This window comes from Perissodus microlepis, chromosome 2 (genome assembly GCF_051167445.1).
Source record: "Perissodus microlepis isolate ML-2025 ecotype Zambia chromosome 2, ASM5116744v1, whole genome shotgun sequence".
Taxonomy (NCBI): domain Eukaryota; kingdom Metazoa; phylum Chordata; class Actinopteri; order Cichliformes; family Cichlidae; genus Perissodus; species Perissodus microlepis.
In genome coordinates, this window is record NC_140462.1 from 25,595,244 (window position 1) to 25,614,843 (window position 19,600).

Genomic DNA, 19,600 nt, shown 5'->3' on the forward strand with positions numbered 1-19,600 from the left:
CTTTATATTTCCCTTCCTCACTTCCTTCCTTCCTGCATTCTTTCTTTCATTAATGGTTTTTCTTGTTTCCTCACCTTTCCTTTTTTCTTTCCATCCCTTCTCTGTTTCTTCCTCCCCCCTTGTTTCCTTTCCCGTTCCTTCTTGTTTCCTTCTGTTGATATCATTTATTTATCCCTGTCCATTTTAATGTTTTTACTTGCATTTTTTTCTGACTTTAATTTTCCCTAATGTTCCCTTCATTTTGGTTAATTATCCCCCCCCCCCTTATCCCTTATTTCTTTCCTTGTTTCCTTTTGTAATTTTTTCTTCCTTTTTTCCATCCTGTATTCCTTTCTTTCTCCTCTCTCCTTTTCTCATTCCTTATTTTCTTTCTCTTTTTTGGTTCTTTCCTTCCTTTCCTTTTTTTTACCCATCACCCCCTCTTCTTGTGTTTGTATTCACTTGTTTATCAGTCACATTATTAAACCCAGACTCTCAGATTGGACGCTTCCTCTCCTGTAGGCTGATTGGAAAATGTGTGTGTGTGAGAAAATGGCTTCCTGCTGATTCTTCTTCTGTCCTCCTTGTGTTTTCTGTTAAACCTCCCTTTTTTGTCTTTTTTTAGGAGGTGCTGCTGAAGCGAGCGGCCGACCTGGTGGAAGCTCTGTACGGGATGCCACACAATAACCAGGTGAGGGAGCACCTTCACTTTGACCTTTGGCCTCTTCAAACTCAAACACATGAGGATCAGTGAAACATCCCATCACAAACCTCAGGATATATCTCAGAAATAAATGATGAGTAATGATAAGAAAAATGTAATAGTGAGGCTCTAACAGAGGACAGAAATCTCAGACTCCTGAATGAAAAACTGTGTTAGACTTCATACGTCTAACAGAATCCCTGCATTTACTACACTGACAGCTTCCCCTGGGCCATTCAGACAATTAACTAATGCTGTCCCCCCACACCTCACCCCTGCCCACCCACCTCACCAATCACCTCACTCTGAGTAACCCTCATCACTCACTCCAAGCACTTCGCAACTATTTTGTTCTCCAATGTGTGAGTTCTAATCTTTTTGTATATATATGTCCAGACAATCACCTTCTACTCAAGCGCAAACATCCATGTGGGGTTTTACTAAATTTTTCAGTGACTATTTACGTTGCTCACACTTCAATATGACATAAAAACAAGAGATTCAAAAAATGTCAAACTTCAACATCATCATACGTCCCGTGAACTCTAAATTTAGTTCACTGGTGGGAACCGCAGAACTGAGATTCACTGCTGTCCAACATTTTCATGCCAACAGTAACTCTTACAAAATAATGTCCCGTCCTCCCCTCTCCTCGCAGGAAATCATCCTGAAGCGAGCGGCCGACCTCACCGAGGCGCTCTACAGCGTCCCTCGCAGTCACAACCAACTGCCGTCGCTCACTGGCTCAGCCGCTCACTCGGGGATGATGGGAGTGAACTCATTCAGCAGTCAGCTCGCCGTCAACATCTCCGAGGCTTCGCAGGCCGACCAAGGTGAGAGCGCGCTGCTACCCATGATCCTCTAGGGAGGGGGTGGAGGCCTCATGGTTTACGCCGCATCACAAGTGTGCTCAGTAGACTGCATTAAAGACAAATGGAGGCCAAGTAGACTTTGTTGACCAGCAGGGTTGACTGTCCACTAGAATCCAGCAGAGACAGGGAGTTTAGTATAGTTAAGTAAAGTCCAACAAACGTTTTTAGGGTCCAACTTTATTGAGAGTCTGAGAGTTAAAAAGAGTCTTTAGAAGAGTCCAGTAGACTGGAGTGGTTTAGCGGACGTTAGGAAAGTTCACTGGACGTCATTGAATTTCTGTAGAGTCCTACAGGCTACTTCATTAGAGTTCATGAAACAATGTATGACTTCCATGTAGGGTTCAAGTTCACACATCTCTTTCAGTTATAAAACCACACATTTTAGTTTGAGTGGATGCAAGTGTCCATAGATTACCAAAGGGCTCCACAAAGTTATTTTTGTAGACTATTTTCAGCAGCACATGAATTCATGTTTATTGTTTTAGTACCTGCTATCAGACACAGTCAAAATAAACAAGAGCACGTTCACTGAAGTGCTTCTACAAGTTTTTGGACATCAGTGGAAATCTGATATATCTCAGTTCTTGTTAGCAGATACGTTCGGTGGTGTTTCCACTGTAGCTCTGTGGGTTTGTTATCCTCAGTGTTTCCTTTCAGCAGTCAGTTCTGCTTCTGTCAGGAACGCTCAGGAAAACATGCAGCAAACAGCTTGTGAACGCGTCGACAGGAAGCAGATCGAGCTGCTTTTACTCCCCGGACACCCCCCCTCCACTTCGACCACAAACCGTGGCCTGGTTTTCCCATCGGCCCCGCAGCGAACACCTTACAGGAATCTATGAGGTCATGGGAAACGAGGTAGCAGCCATGCTGAAAATTCATAACTGTGGTCCAGTCGGAAACATTACACCGAGGATCTAATGCCGTCCTCCCCGCTGTTATGAAGTATGAAATGGCTCTGTGTGCCCCTTGCAATTATCCACCGTGATTAAAACATTAATAAAAACAGCAGCTCTCGAGCCCAGACCTTATCAGGCGGACGAGGCAGGTAATTTACAGCTCCAATTCAGCTCGGCCTGCTCAGCATCATGTCATCCTCCTGCAGGATGAAGGCTTTTTCCTCTGGAGTCTGTCTTTGTCAGAGTTTATGGGGTCACGAGGGAAGCCTGATACCAGGAAAAATACCCCAAAAACATGTTTTTACTTAACTGCCCACTTTCAGCCTTCTTTATAACTTTGCATGTAAAGCTTACAGAATCATGGATAAGGCTTATTTTTTTTTGAAGATGTGTATTCTCACTTCCAAGTAAATTCCCTGGATACCTGTCGCCCTTGTACTACTAGCCGTAAACAAGAGCTGCTAATGTTAGCTTAAAAATAGTCCACTAACTGCTAATGCTATCAAACGACTATTTCCCAGCAAAACACAGAGTAAGGACAAGAACTAGCACTGATGTGGCTTCATAGTGTTAGTGAGGAAGCAGGTTAAAGTTAGCTAACTGTTAAGTGATATGTTGGCTAGCAAGTAGTTTTTCTGCTTTGGTTAGTACTAAAATTAGCTAACTCTAGCCAGAAGAAATTGAGTTTTCTCTAATCAGGAATTTTGGCAGTCACAGACCATTTGAGTCATAAAAAGAGGACAAACTACTAGCTATCCAGCATAGCAAAATGCTGTCTTTAGTAAATGAAGTTTGCTAACTCTCAGACATTGATTGAACTGGTTGTTTTAATTTAAAAATTAGTGAATGCTACAATTTTACCAGCAACATATTCTTGCTGCATTGCTAAATTACAGCTAGCTGGCTAGGCTTAGCTTGCTTCCTAACATTATTGCTATCATAGAGGCACTACCTGATGATTTTTGTTGTCAGTACACTAATACTCAGATATCTGATACATATGTTCTTTAAACTAGTATAATTACAGTACATACAGTAGAGTAGCAGCAGGATTTTTCTGATTTTAGACAGAGAACCGTCATCGGTTTATACAGAAGGCAAAGAAATTAAAAATATAGAGCTTAAATCCGTTAAAGTGACAAAAACAGTATATAAATAAATTTTTAACTGATAAAAAAGTTATTAACTCTGAAAGAGTTTTTCTAGTCGTTAATTTTTGTCATTAAACAGTGAAATCCAAACTGTCCGTTAACCAGCTCATCTGCACTGCTCTGCAGCAAACACGTTTCAGGCTTTGGTGTGAATGAGCGCGCAGGATGTGACCTGCATCCGATCTGCTTCCCACGCTGCTGTGGCGAAATGGATAGGGAGAGGGAACGCACCAAGACAAACACCACCCAACACTCAGTCCATTTGTTAAGGCATTATTTTTTTTATTACAGAACAATCCTTACATTTACTCTGAGTGCTCGGCCGCTCCCTGCACTCTGCTACTCCACATGTGTTTCCCATCGCCGCCTCTCCTCGCCCTCGTCCCTGGGCAGCGCTCCATCAGCCGCTCCTGCTGGGAATTGCGTTGGCCCAAAATGGGAAGTTGGGGGAAAGGGAAAGAGGGTGGAGGGTGAGGCGAGAGAGAGGGCGTAATGTGCTACTTGGCACTCTGTTAGCTCTGCTAAGTGAGCTCGTCCCGAGGTCGGTGGGAACTGTGGAGCCTCGGGAAGGGGTCAGAGGTCAGGCTGAGTGCTGCGGGAACGTTGGTATTCAATGCATCTTGGATGAGGGTCAATCAGTGGGAGCATGGGGGGGGTGAGAGGGGAGAGAAGGGAGACCAGAGGTAAGTAAAAAGCAGGAGTCAGGTGACAGATGAAGGGCAGACCTCGCCTGCAGGGAGGCGAGCTCTTCATAACAGGAGACCAGCAGTGACAGGCGCGATGATGTCACTGCTGAGGTCACAGTGAGGAGGTCAGCAAAATGTAGGGTAATTTGTAGGTTTTCTTACTATGTGAGTTGGCCTTTTGTCAAACCAGTTTTAGACCACCAAACATTTACATTCCTGGGTTAAAAAAAGATATTAGTTTTGTATTCTGTTTGTTTATTCTGAATAATTTTACAAGATCATTATCAAGATCTTCTGTTTGTGGTGGTGATGAATACTGCTTTTCAGTTTCATATCTCTACCTGTCAGTCTGGTTTGCCCTTACAGGGCTTCGACTGTGTTTTTGCATTTGAGAAAAACGAATAAATAAAAACTGCTCACGCTCAGGTTGGGGCGGAGAGAGGCTGTACAAAATGTTGTCTTTGGAATTAAAAGACAGATTTCACAGTGAACTCACTACTTTAGTAATTTGTCTGCTGGTTTAGTGGTTCTCGACCAAAGGGTCACCCGATCAATCAAGAAGGTCATGAGATGATTAATGGAGTTAAAACCCGATAACATTTTGTTGTAAACATTTTGAATAATTATATCTACTTCATCCTACACAGTTTAAAGGAGAAGGGGCTAAATGAACATTAATTGAGGCACCGCACCAACTGCTGGGAATCATGCAAAGCTACTGTAGTCCCAGAATAACAAATTTGGAGCTGGAAATGTCCGGTCCAGTTCAATCAAACTGTGAGAAATTTAGAGTGACAGTTACTCTTGGAAGTCGTCACATCAAGTAAATGTTTTTTGAATTTCACAGTCTTAAAGTAAAGATTCATTTCTTAATTATGAAGTAATGATGAGAGATGATTGATTATCTATCCAAACACTGAAGTCAGCATATGGACACATGATGAAGAGTACTTCTTCCTCCTCTTAGGCTATTCCCGTAACTCAAACAGCGTGTCTCCACGCGGCTACGTGCCGAGCTCCACGCCTCAGCAGTCCAACTACAACACCATCACATCCACCATGAACGGATACGGGGCGGGGATGACCAACCTGGGCGTACCCGGATCCCCCAGCTTCCTCAACGGCTCCACCGCCAACTCCGCTTACGCAAGTGAGTAATACGCTTAAATATCGCATTAACGAAACCAAACCTCATCCATCCGGGAGGCAGTCAGCAGGAGGGATCATTTACAACTGTGGCTAAAATCAGACGTATTTATGCTCCAAAACACACAGCGCTGTTCCTGATGCTCCAAATACCGATTAAAAAAGAAATCTGTGCTTCCTGCTTAAATCTGCATTTGATGCCACGTTACCAAAACCTGCATTAAAGCTATGGACGCTGCTCGTTTATGTTGATGCTCTGCTGCTGGCTGATGTTTGGATTGAACTTGACGGTGGAGTGGCAGTTGAGTCATTAAAACGATTAAGTCCATGTAATGAAGTGATGGGAGTTGAAGCTGTATTGGTCCATGTAGTTGCATGTGAAGGTAGCGGCTTAAGGAGATGTTGGAAGTGTTGGGTGAAGCAACAACGGAGGCTTAAGTATCCAAGTAGCATGAAGAACCAGAAGGAAAAGTTTGAAAACTTTACAGTAAGCACAGGAATTAGAATAACTGAAGTCATTCTCAGCCAAGTAGGGGTTTAGGGTCGGCATATTTAGGTATTTTAAGGGACTCAGGAGCCCGTTAACCACTGAAAGCACCTATGATTATTATGGACTAGCCTGGGAAAATGTTCTCAGCAAGGCCGATGTTTTAATTTTATAAAATTGGATCTGAACCAGAATTTCTTCCCTCACCTTTAGCCCACGTCTCCACCCACTGGTCTGGTTTGCTTTTATCTTGCTGAGAGAGAGAAGAAAAACAACAGCACTAAAAACGTTCCTTCATCTTGTCTTATGCCTCGGTGGAGGCATCATATTTTAATGAAATCCAGAGTAATTATGAGCAGTGATTTGGCTAACAGCTTTAAAATGTTAGTAAAAGGCCAGAGGATCCGTATCAAGCGTGAACGTGACCAAGATACCAAGAGCTGTTGAGTGTTGGTACCTAGCTTGACACCACATTACCCAGTGTACTGGGCTTCGTAGTACTGATGATATACTCTGTATATGGATTCGCGATGCTGAAAATAAAACGACTTGATGGCAGATTGATGATGGCGTTGTGCACAGAGCAATACGAGCAAACAAAAGTGAAGCGTTTCCTGCTGCAGGAGACGAGTTGATGCTTCTGAGTCGGCCGTGTTGTTCGTCAAACTTTACACTCGGCTCTGATTAACATGCCTGGAGTCGGAGCAGCAGCGTAGAAGGCGCAGGTGTGTTTTGGAGACTAAACTCGCCCGCGGGGAGCGCTCCATTGTTTTGGCTTCTGTATCAAAGAGCTCAGCAAGTCTCAGCGAGACTCGTTTAGAAGGTAGTGAGCTCAAAATGCGTCTCCTTGCCAGGTGATGTTGTCGTCCCTGGCGACTAAACAAAAGGTGGGCTCACATCTCGCCTGGCTGAGCTACAGTTTCCTGCCGCCGAGGGTCTGAGTGTTTGTGTGTGCGTGTGTGTGGACTTAACACTGCCACGCATTGTTCACCTCCTCCTTCCCTCCTCTGACTGTCCCCCTGTCCATACTCCTCCTCACCCATCCCCTCCACCTCCTCCACTAACCCCACTAACATCCTCACTGCATCCTTCATGCATTCATGCATTCACGCTTTGGGCCGAATCCATTAATATCAGCTGGAGAAAAAGGAACGGAAAAACAACAAGAAGGAGCCAAGGAGGAGGAAATGTGAGGACAAAGAAGCAGCGATCCAGGACAGACTGATGCTTGTTGGCATGAAGTGATAAATCACATTTACATTCCCCCGCTTCATTTTACAGTTCCATGTTCAAATGCTGTCCTTGAATCATTACAGACACACTGTGGTCCATAAACTCTGTGGAAGCTCTTAAAGGAACAGCTCAACATTTGGACAGATGCGCTCAAAACTCTGCGTTTCAGAGACGGAAATTAATCCGCTGATGATTATGTATTCAGCACAGAGCTGGAGCCATCTGCTGTTTGTAACTTCAGGGTCGTGTCTGAGATTTTACTGGAAATTTCAGTATTTCACGGTGACCTTTGGGGTAGCAACACATCCACTGTTAAGATACATTTCAGAGTCTCGACTGCAGAGATGGCGGCTGATTTCAAACCTGCAGTGGAGAGTCCAGATGTGGTCAGCTTAGCATTAAGTTAAACGTCACATTACATCATGCTTGTTTGACAGAGTGCACTTTTAGTCGTCCGACCACATTAACGTCACGTCCTCACGATTTTCCCGGAAAGCTTCTCAACTCTAAAGTCACATCTTCAGTTTAAAGACTACTTTAGAGATTCAGAGGAACGAAATACTCAAATGAGTAAATCAGGAGGAGGTGACTTTAAAGAGCCGGAGATGAGCAAAATATTAAAAAAGTAATAAAAATTAAAAGGAGAAAGCACCTTAGCAGCAAATACATGTGACAAGTCTCCTGAAGAAGTCGTGACTGAAGGCTTCAGGAGTTTACTTTAACTCGTACTTTGGCTCTGTTTGGTTTAAACGCCGGGTCTGCTCAGGTTGCTTCCGGAAAACTTCCAAAGAACAGATGTCAAGCTCAAGTCATCACTGATGGACAGCTCCGGCTCTGCACTGACCACCGATAGATGATGATCAATAAGAGCGTCTCTGAAAATGTTGAACTGTTCCTTTAATCGGGAGTCAGCTGTAGAAGCAGCAGGAAAATTCAAAGCTGTTCGCCTAAAGACACACGAAGAGTAAATGAGTGGGTGATTTATTAAAAAGGAAAAAAGTCAATTTACCGCATGATGTTAGACACCTGCCTTCTCACACACACACACACACACACACACACACACACACACCTGTGCAGCGTGCGCGGATGAAGCTGCTGCTGCTGCTGCTCTCAGGTTGGTTTATTCCAAACAAGTCCTTCAAGTTATGGATCAACTTTGCCAGATGTGCAGCTGTTTGTGCTCGGAGCATGTTTGTTCCTGCAGACCTCGGCCCGATCTGAGGCAGGGACCCATTCTTCCTCCTCCTCACCCTCCTCTTCATCATCCTCCTTCTCCTCCCTGCATGATTCGCCTCATCTCCGTCCGATCGCTCACCTCCTGTCTGTCTGCCTGCTCGTTACCGTCACGTCCTCCTTCTGTAGGACCCCCTCCCCACACCTTCCTACTCCTCCTTCCCTTGTCTTCCTCACCTCCTCCTCCTCTTCGTCTACTCCCATAGGCCCTTATTCATTCTCTCCTGTCCATATGGTTTCTGCAGTCAAACAGAAGAGCGCCTTCGCCCCTGTCGTGCGGCCACAGACCTCCCCGCCCCCCACCTGCACCACCACCAATGGCAGCAACCTCCAGGGTGAGCATCCCACCCCCCCGTCCCGCCTGTCAGCACCCCCGCCCCCTGCTGTCCTCCTGCTCGTGTCCCATCAGGACACGCAGGTGGATGTCCACGCGGCGCCGCTGTATGAGAAGGACTCTTTCTGTTTTGCGTGTTGATTCCTGCTTTCACACACTTGGAGGTCAAAGTTGATCCATAACTTCTGGCATTTTGGGGAATTTGGAGCTTAAACTTGAGCATTTTTCTTTTATAGTTAATACCGCTGCAAATTTCACCCTACAAAGTATTTTCCTCCAATAACCGAGTCCTATTCTTTAGTTTTTATTTGGCTCAGTGAAGTCCAAGAATCCGTCGTAGATCTGTCTTTATTTCAACATCATCTCTCAGCTTTATCCAAATATTTTTACAACGCAGGCATTTAACTGATTTTATTTAACCTTTCAGCGCTTCACAGAAAGACTTTAACAGCAAATGCATATTTTGTGCGAGTGTGTTAAATGAACCCTAATTATTCCAGAGATCTGTTTACACGAGACGTATCTTAAATCTTTTCGACGTGCCTCTCAGGAAGGCGTTTTTATTTAAAACTGGAGGTTTTTTCAGTCTTCATGAAAAAACATATTTTAGGTCTTGTAATATCCACAGTTATAATCACCAAGACGTTTTAAATATTTCTGAGTGGGCAGCTTGAACAGTAAAAAACTTTCATGATAAAACATTGTTATGTTAAAGTACAGTAAAGTAGAATTTTAGAAAAACTGAGGCTGCATCCGAATTTTGAATTCGCCTCACAGCATCAACAGCGTGCACCTTTATCTCCTGTTTTGATATCAAACTGTGCACCATGTTTGTGGGTTTTTGATTGGCTAACATTTCTTCACAGTTAGGCAGAAGTGGCAAACGTAAAGATAGTCTGTACTTAAGTAGAAAAAAAGATACTAGTGTTAAAAAGTACTCCAGTAAAAGTTGAAGTACCGATTCAAGTTCTGTACTCCAGTAAAAGTAAAAAAGTAGCGGCTCTGAAATGTACTCAGAGTAAAAAGTAGCTCTTTGGAGGACATTTCTATATTTGTGGAAAGCTAATTGAACCTTGTGCTGTTTTAACATAATAATAAAATAATGTCAGTAGATGGGAGTACAGACTTTATTTCATTCAAACATTTTAATTCTCACGAATATTCTCAGCTTGAATCACATCAGCAGAACATGAAGAGAAAAATAAGGAAACCAAACATAGCTCTGTGTCCTGTTGCTACATTGTAGAGGGCGACAGTCAGGGGTTAAAGTGGATTCAGCAGGTGGAGCAACCCTAAAACTGTCTGTAATGGCTCAGCGTGGGGGAAAGATTCATAACTCACAATAATTTCTATTCAGAGCTTGAGTCGATTTTCTGATTTAAATCCATCACAGTACAACAAACTAACCTGTTTATCCTGCACTAACCTGCAAGGATTTTCATGCAGCCTTTAAATAACAGTCTCCCTCAGTTTGTTTTGCATGTCTCACAATATGAAACAACATAATGTCACATGTACAGACCCAATATGTGATTTAAAAATATGAGGACTTACTTGTGAGCTTTAAATGAGCAGTCCTTCCTTTAAATCTAAGCTCTCGTCTTCCTCTCCTGTCCTGCCTTTTTTATCTTTCTCCATCTCTGAGTGAAGTTAGCTCTCAAAACAAGGAAAACAGTTTTGCTTCTATCATCTGTTTTTATGCAACATCTCCTGGTGATTAATAAACGAACAGGAGTGACTCTCATGTGTTTCTGTTTAGGCTCAAATTGGTTTGATGTTGGGAAGGCCGCAGTGATGTGAAATAAAAACTCGAAAAAGCTTGTTTTGAAAATGTGAGGAAGAAAGCACAGGTATCTGTTTATAAATGTAGGGAGTAAAAGAAAAAAAAACTACACAGGTGAAGTACAGATAGCTGAAAATTCTACTTAAGTACATTAACGAAGTATTTGTACTTTGTTACTTCCCACCTCTGCAGTTGGGCAGCGCTTTGCATTTTCACGACAGATGGAGACATTTTTCCAATCAAACTGAAAAATCCAGTGTATGTGTGGACGTAGCCTGAAATGCTCAGCGAGCATCACGAAGCATGAGATCTGACTCAGTCTGTGTTGTTTCAGCCATGGCAGGTCTCATTGTGCCCCCCATGTGAGGAGGACTCTCAGCCAGGTACCGTCAGACTCCCCACAACCCTCCCCCAGCCTGAAACGCCACAACAACGTCCTTCCCATCATCCTTTAGACCGACCCGTCTGACCCAGAGTCCGAACCCGAAGAACTTCAACAATTCAGTCACCATCAGCCGAGGACGTCGGTTCTTCCTGCAGCCGTTGCAGACACCACCGGCAGGAGTTTACGAACCCGGAACAGGAAACGTCTGCAGTGGCTGCGGGCGGAGGCAGCGCTCGCTCAGCGTGAACTGTGGGTGGATGAAAGGTGTCTGCAGTACTGCATGTTGTGCTGAGATATTAAACAGGTTATTTTGACTTGAGAAGTCTGTGGAGGCTGGACAGGTCTCAGATCAGTTCGAACCACTGTGAGACAGGAAGTAGGCGTGTCCACTGGGAGCATCTGTTCTAAGCTAATCATCATATCGTGAAAAAAAAAAATCAGCCGAGTGGATGGTGACATCTTCAAATACCTCGCTTTGTTCAAATTGAAAATGCTGGTGATTACTGTAAAAAATTAATAAATAAAAATCACCAAATCTAAAGCTAAAAAAAATCCTTGTAATGTTATCCAGGCAGCTCAGTTTGACTCTGTCTGAAGCCCCCCTCCCTGAAAGCTTACTTTTCTTCTGATTGGCTGTCTTTTGGAAGCCTACAGAGGGGCAGCACCAAGTGCTTTTTAGCTAATCTAAACAAATTAGCGGATAATTTGCCAGTAAACAGTAACCCTACCTCATCTAAAACTTTGGTCAACACAATATAAAAATATTTTTAAAATATAAAGAAAAGCAGAAAAGAGCTTCTCTGTTTTCAGCTGCAGATCTGATTGGTTCTCACTAGAACAAAAGCTCTCGGTGGACACTGACCCTGAGTCGGACCGAGTCCGGAAATCAGGAAGTAATCATTTTTCAAACTTGGAAGAACCGTCAGACGGTTTTCAATCAGAAACCCCCAACAAGCCCCTCCCCCAGGACCAGAGTCCTTAAAGCCCCCCGAGGAATCTCACGTCTCAGCGCGTTTTACTTTCTGTACCATAGCTTTTAACAATGTTTGTGTCTCATAATCTAAAAAGGAGGAAAGTGCAGTAATTTTGTAAGCTAAGGAAAGAATGAAGCATCCTGCCGAAGAGAGACGAGCAAATGTTCCACTAACATTTGTCCGTAACACGTCGAGGCAGCCCAGCGTTTTCAGCTTTTCTTTTTCTTTTCTTTTGGATGTCTCATTTTGAAATCCAGTACAATAGTTCTGTTTTGCGGGTGTGTCGAGTGGTAGATTTTAACCAGAAAAAGCTTGCAGCAGTTTTAATCACATTTAGGTACCAGATTTTCTTGTTATTCTTCTGATTGTGCTTATTTTATATGTATTTATAAAGTATGTTTTGGGGAGTTCTTTTGTGATTTAGGCCTGAATGATAGTCTCAAATATATATGTAAACACATTTGATGTCTTAATACCTTTTAGATATTGTAAAAAGAGTGAACAAGTGGGAAGAATTAACCCTTTTGTAAAACAAAACAAAAAAAACTCACGACACGGTCACCCTGTTTTTGAAAGCAGGACGTAAAACGACGCTTTCATCACTTTTGTATAAAAACGCTTTTCCGATATTTAACTTTTTGTAAACAGCATCGTTTGTTTCCCCTGGTTCTTCTCGTCTTTTGTGTATTATTGTGAAATGTATAATCATGGTTATTTCTTAATGCACTATTTTTTTGTTGGGGCACTTAATAAGAGCAATGTATCTTAGCAAAAAAGAAAAAAGCTAAAAGTGGAAAAAAAAAGAAAAAAGATGAAAGCTAGAGCGATATGCACCAATATGTTTTTTTTCTCCTGCCATCCTGAAATGGCAAAAATCCTCGTCATGTGAAATTTTTATATCTCAGAGACTTATAATGTCATAATATCCCAGCACTCATTTTTTGAGGGGGGCGGTTTGGTGTTTAGAAGTCAGCATTTTATCCATCTGAATATTCGACCTGACCCTCGTCTTTGTGTTGGATTTTTTTTGCTGATATTGACTGTACGGTTTCAAAACACGGCGAAGAGTTTCAAACCAAGTTTTTTAGGGTCACCGATCTCAAGGAAACGTCCATCGATGTTGGTGTTGTTGCCGATGGTGCTGTTCTCGTCGTTGCACACAATCTGGATCATTTACTTATGCAACTGCTCTCCTGTACTGAAATGCAAGCTCATCGCCCGCGCTGCTGTGGCAAAAGTTCAAAAAAATGTAAAGAACCAAGACTTGAGTTTGATGCCTTACGACCGACCACGCTTAAAAACAAAGTCTTTCTTTTTTCCGACAAAGTTTTGGTTCCACAGCAAATTTTCAAAGGTTACTTTTGTTTGCTTTCTTGATTTGATGTCTTTGTCCCTCAGGTTTCCCCCTGAAATATACAAAAGATGCTCAACTGTAAAAGCTAACCGTCAGATACTGATGGCTGAGAAGTGTTAAAACTGCCAAATTACAAAGTGTAGAAGTTTATTCCTTCACCAAAGAGAAGAAAAACTGGAGACTGGAGTCGTTTTGTGATTTAACATCTGTTAACTACAAGAAATTACCCCAATAGAAAAGTACAACTACGAGATCTTTGTGTCAAATGTGATCAAAACACTGAAAATTCAGCTTGGTCTCATGGCAAAAAGTGAAATTGCTGAAAAAATTCTTACTTTTTGGAGAATATGGACATGAAATATCACATTTGTGTTTACAGCAAATATGACTTTGAAGTTAATTCATTCGCATAAACATGCAAGTTTTGGATGGGGGCTTTGAAAATGTGGCCCCCATTTTTAGATTATTATTTGTTTAGTAAAATGTATTAAAATACAACTAAAGTGTAAAGGAAATACCAAAGAACGTAAACTTCTATCGAGGAAAAGGCTTATGTCAAATACATACTTAAATCTGGAAAAATGTCACTTTGTGTACGTGAACACAACACGTTAGATATAACTGTCTTCATGTCAGTGAACAAAGGAGAAAAATAAGGTTCTTCAGCATGAATCAGTAGATTCAATCTGGGGAATATTTCAGAGAGATCCAGGAGACTGTGAGATGAATAATTTGGCATAAAGATCTGGAATCTTTGGATTGTGATAAACGAAAAATTTCAAATTTACGACATTTTTTTCCCCAATACAAAACACTGACAGTGTGACTTTTCTTCCATGATCATGTGACTAGAAGGAGCATAAAGTAATTTGATATCTATCGGCTTGTATTACGATTATAAAATTAGCATTACAAATTTACACCAAAAACAAAGTTGAAAAAAATAAAATCAGTTTCATATTGTTTAAATACTGCATCTTACTTTACAGAGACACGATTTGTCTTTACATTTAACAAGTTCTCGGAATAAAGTAATAAAAACTGTAAACCTCTCCAGTTTTTCCTTTTCAGTGCGTTTGCGTAGTTTAAGGATGGTAGAAGAAACATTTTTTTCAAACTGCTTGAACCTACCTGAACCTTCAAACTTACATAAATTTTATTTGTATTTCTTTGAATGTTAAAAGCAGAGTTGATGCAGGAATCTGAAGTCCAAATGATTAAACATCTGACTTTATGCAAATCCAGCAGTTTCTGCACAGTGTCACCCGGATGCTGTCACGTTAGCTTTTTGGTGGTATCTGTTCAGCGTCTTTGGGAAAGACCCTTTATCAGTGATACTAATGAAGCCCAGCCTGCAGAGCCAACCTCCCTGATCAGTCCCCTCCAACAGCTCGCAGCTTTTCTTTCTCTTTTTGTCAGTCGCAGCGAGCTCGCTTCCCACCGTCTGGGTTTTAAACTGAAAAATAGACTTTTTTATGTTTTACTTCAATGTGAAAGAGGGCAGAGGCACTGCATTTTTGTGAAATATTAAATATATCATCAAAGTATATCAAAGCACAATGTTTAATTAGTTGTCTTTAGGATACAAACAGGGGTGTCACCCCCAGGTTTTTTCTTTTCCTGTCTCTGGCCATGCTGTAAATAAATGCATGTCTTCTGTTTTTTGGTTTGTTTGGTTTTTTTCTCTGTGATCCAGTGCTTTTTGTACAGAAACAATCTAATAAAGATTACATTTGGCTCGAAGCTCTCAAACTTACGCTGATGTTCAAATAAGAAAAGGGGGGGAAACTAATTATGGAGGCAGCACACACAAGTACCAGTAAAGAGTTAATGTTTACACACTTCACGAAGAACCTGGATCTGCTCTCAAAATTATTTAATCAAAAGTTTTGCAAACAACAAAGCAGCTATTTACCTAAAAATGCAGTCAAGGTTTTTTTTTTTTTTTATAACCATCAGGAGTTCTGCATCAAATAAGATGCCACACAAATTATTTGTGTCACTCCAAGACAGCTTCTACCGTCAGTGTGTTGAAAAATAGTAACCGCACCGCATTTTCTTGTTAGAAACTGTAACTGTGTGCTGAAGTACCCTCAGAAGAGCCACGGACAGTGATCTGCTGGACAGCATACCACAGGGAGTTCCGAGGAACAGCTAAGATACTGTGCAGGACCCTCAAGCTCCCTGTCCGCTTGAATCTTTTCAAGATATATATTGTACATACACGATGACATAGTGCATTAAAGAAGGATAGAAGAGAGAGGACAGAAAGTCATGTCCAAGCAGATTTTATCTCTGATTAAAACTCAGGTAAGTAACTCAGGTAGATGTTGACAGGAAAAAAATCTCCAGAGCAGCTATATCCACTGAAATCAGCTTGGAAAAAAAGAAAAAATACACACACACATCACCAAAAGTTTTCTTCCAGCAGGAATACTCTCCAAACGGCCTCCAAAGACTTTGGTTAATGATGAAACTGTCGGCGGGGAATGATGAACACGGAGCTCTGATTGACGTTTTGAGTTGAACTGATGCAAATCAATCACCGCAGCTCGGAGCCAAAGCAGTCAGAGAAAGAACCGTGCAGCAGGTAAAAACATCAGCCGGGATAAAAAGAGAAATACGACCGAGGATGAAGTGAAGGTTTGTATGGACGGCATGATTCAGGAGGTTTCTGTCGACAGTCAGGAGTCCTTCTGGAAATGCGCCCTCAGAGATTTACTCGGGCCCTGAAGCTACAGGTCCATTCCTAAAATTAATTATGCAGTTTTTATTGTGCTTTCATCTGTTTCCATGAAGAGCTGCAGGAGTTTGATGCTTCCCAAATGATGTGCGGTAGGTCATTTGGGTTTTGTCCCGACTGTAAAAACCACAGGACAAAAGAAGTAAATCATGATTCCTACATGCAAGAGAACCCTGTGCACTGTGGCTTGGCTTTTATAGAGGCAGGTTCTACACTCTAGAAAAATTCTACACATCTTTTTGAACAGTTGACACATCAAAGGTCCTGATGGAGCGTCATAACAACAATATTAAAAGTTCAATGTGGTTTTAGGCCAATACCAATGACTATTCTGATTGCAAAAACAAGTCTGATTATAGAAGGAAAGTTTCCTGCTGCTCACTTGATGCAGGACCTCAGGAATAAACATTGTTGATGAATTTATAGCCTAATTCCCTAGTTTAAAATGTTAGTGAAGACAACATGACATTCCTTTTGTATATTGTGGTCCAATTAGACTGAAAGGGGACATGCAGAGTATTTTTTAACTAACTTGTGATTTAACTGACTTCTGCTCGCTAATAAGCGAGCAGTCCTCCTCAGTTTCTGTTACCCCATTACATCTGGTTTCAAAAAAACAAGATGGTGAGTTTCCCAAAGTTATTTTGTCTTCAGAAACAATCTTTGTCTTCTCGACCATCAACCTTTTCTCCAGAAAGCATTTGGCTTGTCCATGTAGGCAGCTGCAAATTTCAACTGAGCTTTGAGGGTGTTGATTTTGTCGCAGTGCCTTCTTTCTTGGTTGGCACCTCTTAGTCCATGGCAATGCCAGACTGGCTTCACTGTGGACAGTGACACTGGAGCTCTAGTGGTTCCTGGTTTGTTCCTGGACTTCCTAACTAATTTCCTTTCATCTGAAGGTAACAGTTTAGGACTTCTTCGAGGCCTTAGCAGAGTGGTGACATATTCAAATATGTTGTACTTACATATCATTGCTTAAACTGCTGAATCTGCAGTTATTTAGAAATGACTCCATGAAGCTTCTACCTCCCAAAAGTCCCAAAGTGCTGACCTCAACCCTATTAAACCAAACGTGGGCTGAACCAACCATTTTAAATGAACTCTACCAATACTGCCAAGAAGAGTGGGTCAAATTAAATTTAAATCTGTATGTGTACATTTTAACCTTTCTGAATTAGAGAAAATCAAAAATAAATCCAAACTTGTGCACCCAACTGTTTTAAACAAAGTGAAGATGTATACTGTACAATCGTTCCACCTTAAAAAAAATACAGGTCAAAGAAATCATTACTACTATCATGAACGTGGCAATGCTGGAGGATCAGAAGCCTACAAATATAGAACACAGTCTGATGCCTTCTTATCCAAACGTAAAGGCAGCAAGTTTCTAAAAATCTGAAAGGAGTTTTTTTTTTTTTAAAAAAAGCTCATTTTTAAGTTAATCTAAAACGGCGTTTGAAAAAGTTGTGTTTTTCAAAAGATCCATATGACCCAAAATGAGGGACTGAGACTGTAACCTGAGCAGTAAAAGTTCACAGAGGCTAACACAGCTGTTTTCCCATATATTTCTATAGTGCTGAAGTCTTTTTACAGCCACAGGTATCACAGTCTGGTGCCTGCAGATAAAAATGTAGCGTTTCTGGATCTTTATCAAATGTTACGTATTCCTCACATCATACTGCTCCTCCTCAACATATCTTTGCACCCTTTCTTTCTCTGTATGATGGTAATCTCTGACACTGTTACTTTTTCTGTGGCATGAATTAGTAAACCCATTCTCAGGGAGTAAACGTCCCAACCATAAACGTTACTAAGAAAATCAAATCAAATTCAAAAAGTCAGCTGAGTCCAGGGACCCACTAACAATAGATGATAACACACCAGAAACGACAGCCTCTCGGCCTCTCTGTCTGTTGCTTGGCGGTCAAAGGAAACCCAAAAAAGAAATGTTCCTCACAGAGCGATTGGTGATTTTAAAGTTTGAAGGCTGGCGGTGGGTTTATCAGGCCCACATTCCCGAACAGGACATCTGCTTTCCTTCATGGAGGACCAGAACAGTCCTATATCAGAGCAGTGCAGGGGGTGGTGGAAGCCTGCTGAGGCTCTGTTACAGGGACTATTAACTTTATCTCCGGCGTCAGCATTGATGAGAGCTTAATACACAGAGCTCATTGGTGAAAAGTGGTGCCCGAGGCACCCCAAGAAAAACCCTGACCTCCCTGAGTCCGCACATCGCTGGCCAAACACCAAGCAACAGCTGCCAGATTTGAATGCCAAGCTGTAAGAGCTTTGGACACATTTTGATGGATATGTTGATCGGAAACGCTCAGTCAGGACTTCTGAACACATTCACTGAGAAAATTAAGTTTACTTCCACTACAGAAAGAACAGATGAAGGCAGAACAAAGCTGTGGCATTAAACCCAAAATCCTTCATATGTTTTTTTTGTCTGACTTGGCCAGTTATCCGTCTAGATCATTTGGGTGTGAGTTTCCCAGTTTTGGATGTTTCTGTTAAATATAATGTAATTAAATTGCACTCATCTTATTGTGCTCAGAGAACAGAAAATACACCGAAAAACGCAACACCATGTTTGCAATTTCTCTGTCCACAAATTTTGGACCCACTTACTCAAAAGCATTCGTCAACTCACAAAACTTTGGCCCACAGACATCTAAAATGTGTCTGTATTAACACAAAGTTAATATCTGAATATGTGGCACTGGATTCTTTTTGTGGGATTATTTGGTTTAAGGGATCTTTTTTTTCCTTTTGATTAGCTAGCTATCTATTAGCTATGTTGTGTAAAAAGAAAAAAAAGATCATATTATTCATTCACTAGCTTTAAGTAACATCATCAGCAAACATTAACTAATCATCACCGTATTCAGGCTAGTCAAGTTACAATGACATAACTATCTAAATTAAATGTCAGTATAAATGCTAGTTAGCTAGCTTACTAAGCTAGCTTACCTATTGTGATCCTTGATAACTAATATGTACTTAGCTAGCTGTACCTGCTACAAAACATATATTTGACGTTAGTATCATTGCTTCAGTATGTACACTGATACTCAGGTATGCAGTAGTACTCAGCTGGATAAAATACGTGATGTACAGACGAGCAGTTAGCTAGCATTGGCCAAAATGGAGATGAGACATACACGCAGTTTGAGCAATAGTTCACATTAACGGCCACAGGTGTCGTTAATAACAACTGTTTTTTTAAGTCACTGCTGCTTCAGATTTACTTGTGCTTTATTAAACTTTTTCTGGCATGCATCACTTTAAAAGCCAAAAACAGTCCAACACCCTCCACCCGAATCTTTTATCACTCATCTCAGTTAAACTTCACTTAAAGGTCAGTGCAATAGCGTTTACTGAGGCTTGTTAATTTTCCCCGAAGAGGAAAAAAATATTTTTAACCCGCCCACAGTTTGAGCACTGCTGGTATAAAGGCTGATGCACTGATCAGAGTCTGCTGCCGGACACAGAGGTTCACCCAGAGTCCTTCACAGCTCCGAGCTGCTGATGTTTTGACTTCATAAATAGCTGAAATACTTTTCAATTAGTCAAGGAGGAGGAGGAGGTGCAGGTGTGTTTGGTTTGGGCGAGCCGTGGAGTTAAGTGACATTATG

The 19,600-nt window shown here is 41.6% G+C and overlaps 1 protein-coding gene across 3 annotated transcripts in view; it reads left to right on the forward strand.

The window, feature by feature from the left end:
- Positions 1–14,962, forward strand: part of LOC146392791 (transcription factor COE3) — a 141,556-nt gene extending 126,594 nt beyond the window's left edge. For 2 of the 3 annotated variants that reach the window (XM_084953375.1, XM_084953384.1), the window contains exons 12-16: positions 605–670; positions 1,341–1,515; positions 5,255–5,437; positions 8,635–8,724; positions 10,841–14,962. In XM_084953375.1, coding sequence (XP_084809501.1) covers positions 605–670; positions 1,341–1,515; positions 5,255–5,437; positions 8,635–8,724; positions 10,841–10,872 — 546 coding nt within the window. In that variant the 3' untranslated portion in view covers positions 10,873–14,962. The remainder of the gene's footprint in view (positions 1–604; positions 671–1,340; positions 1,516–5,254; positions 5,438–8,634; positions 8,725–10,840) is intronic. The other variant, XM_084953391.1, reaches the window with a different exon arrangement.
- Positions 14,963–19,600: the final 4,638 nt, after the last annotated feature.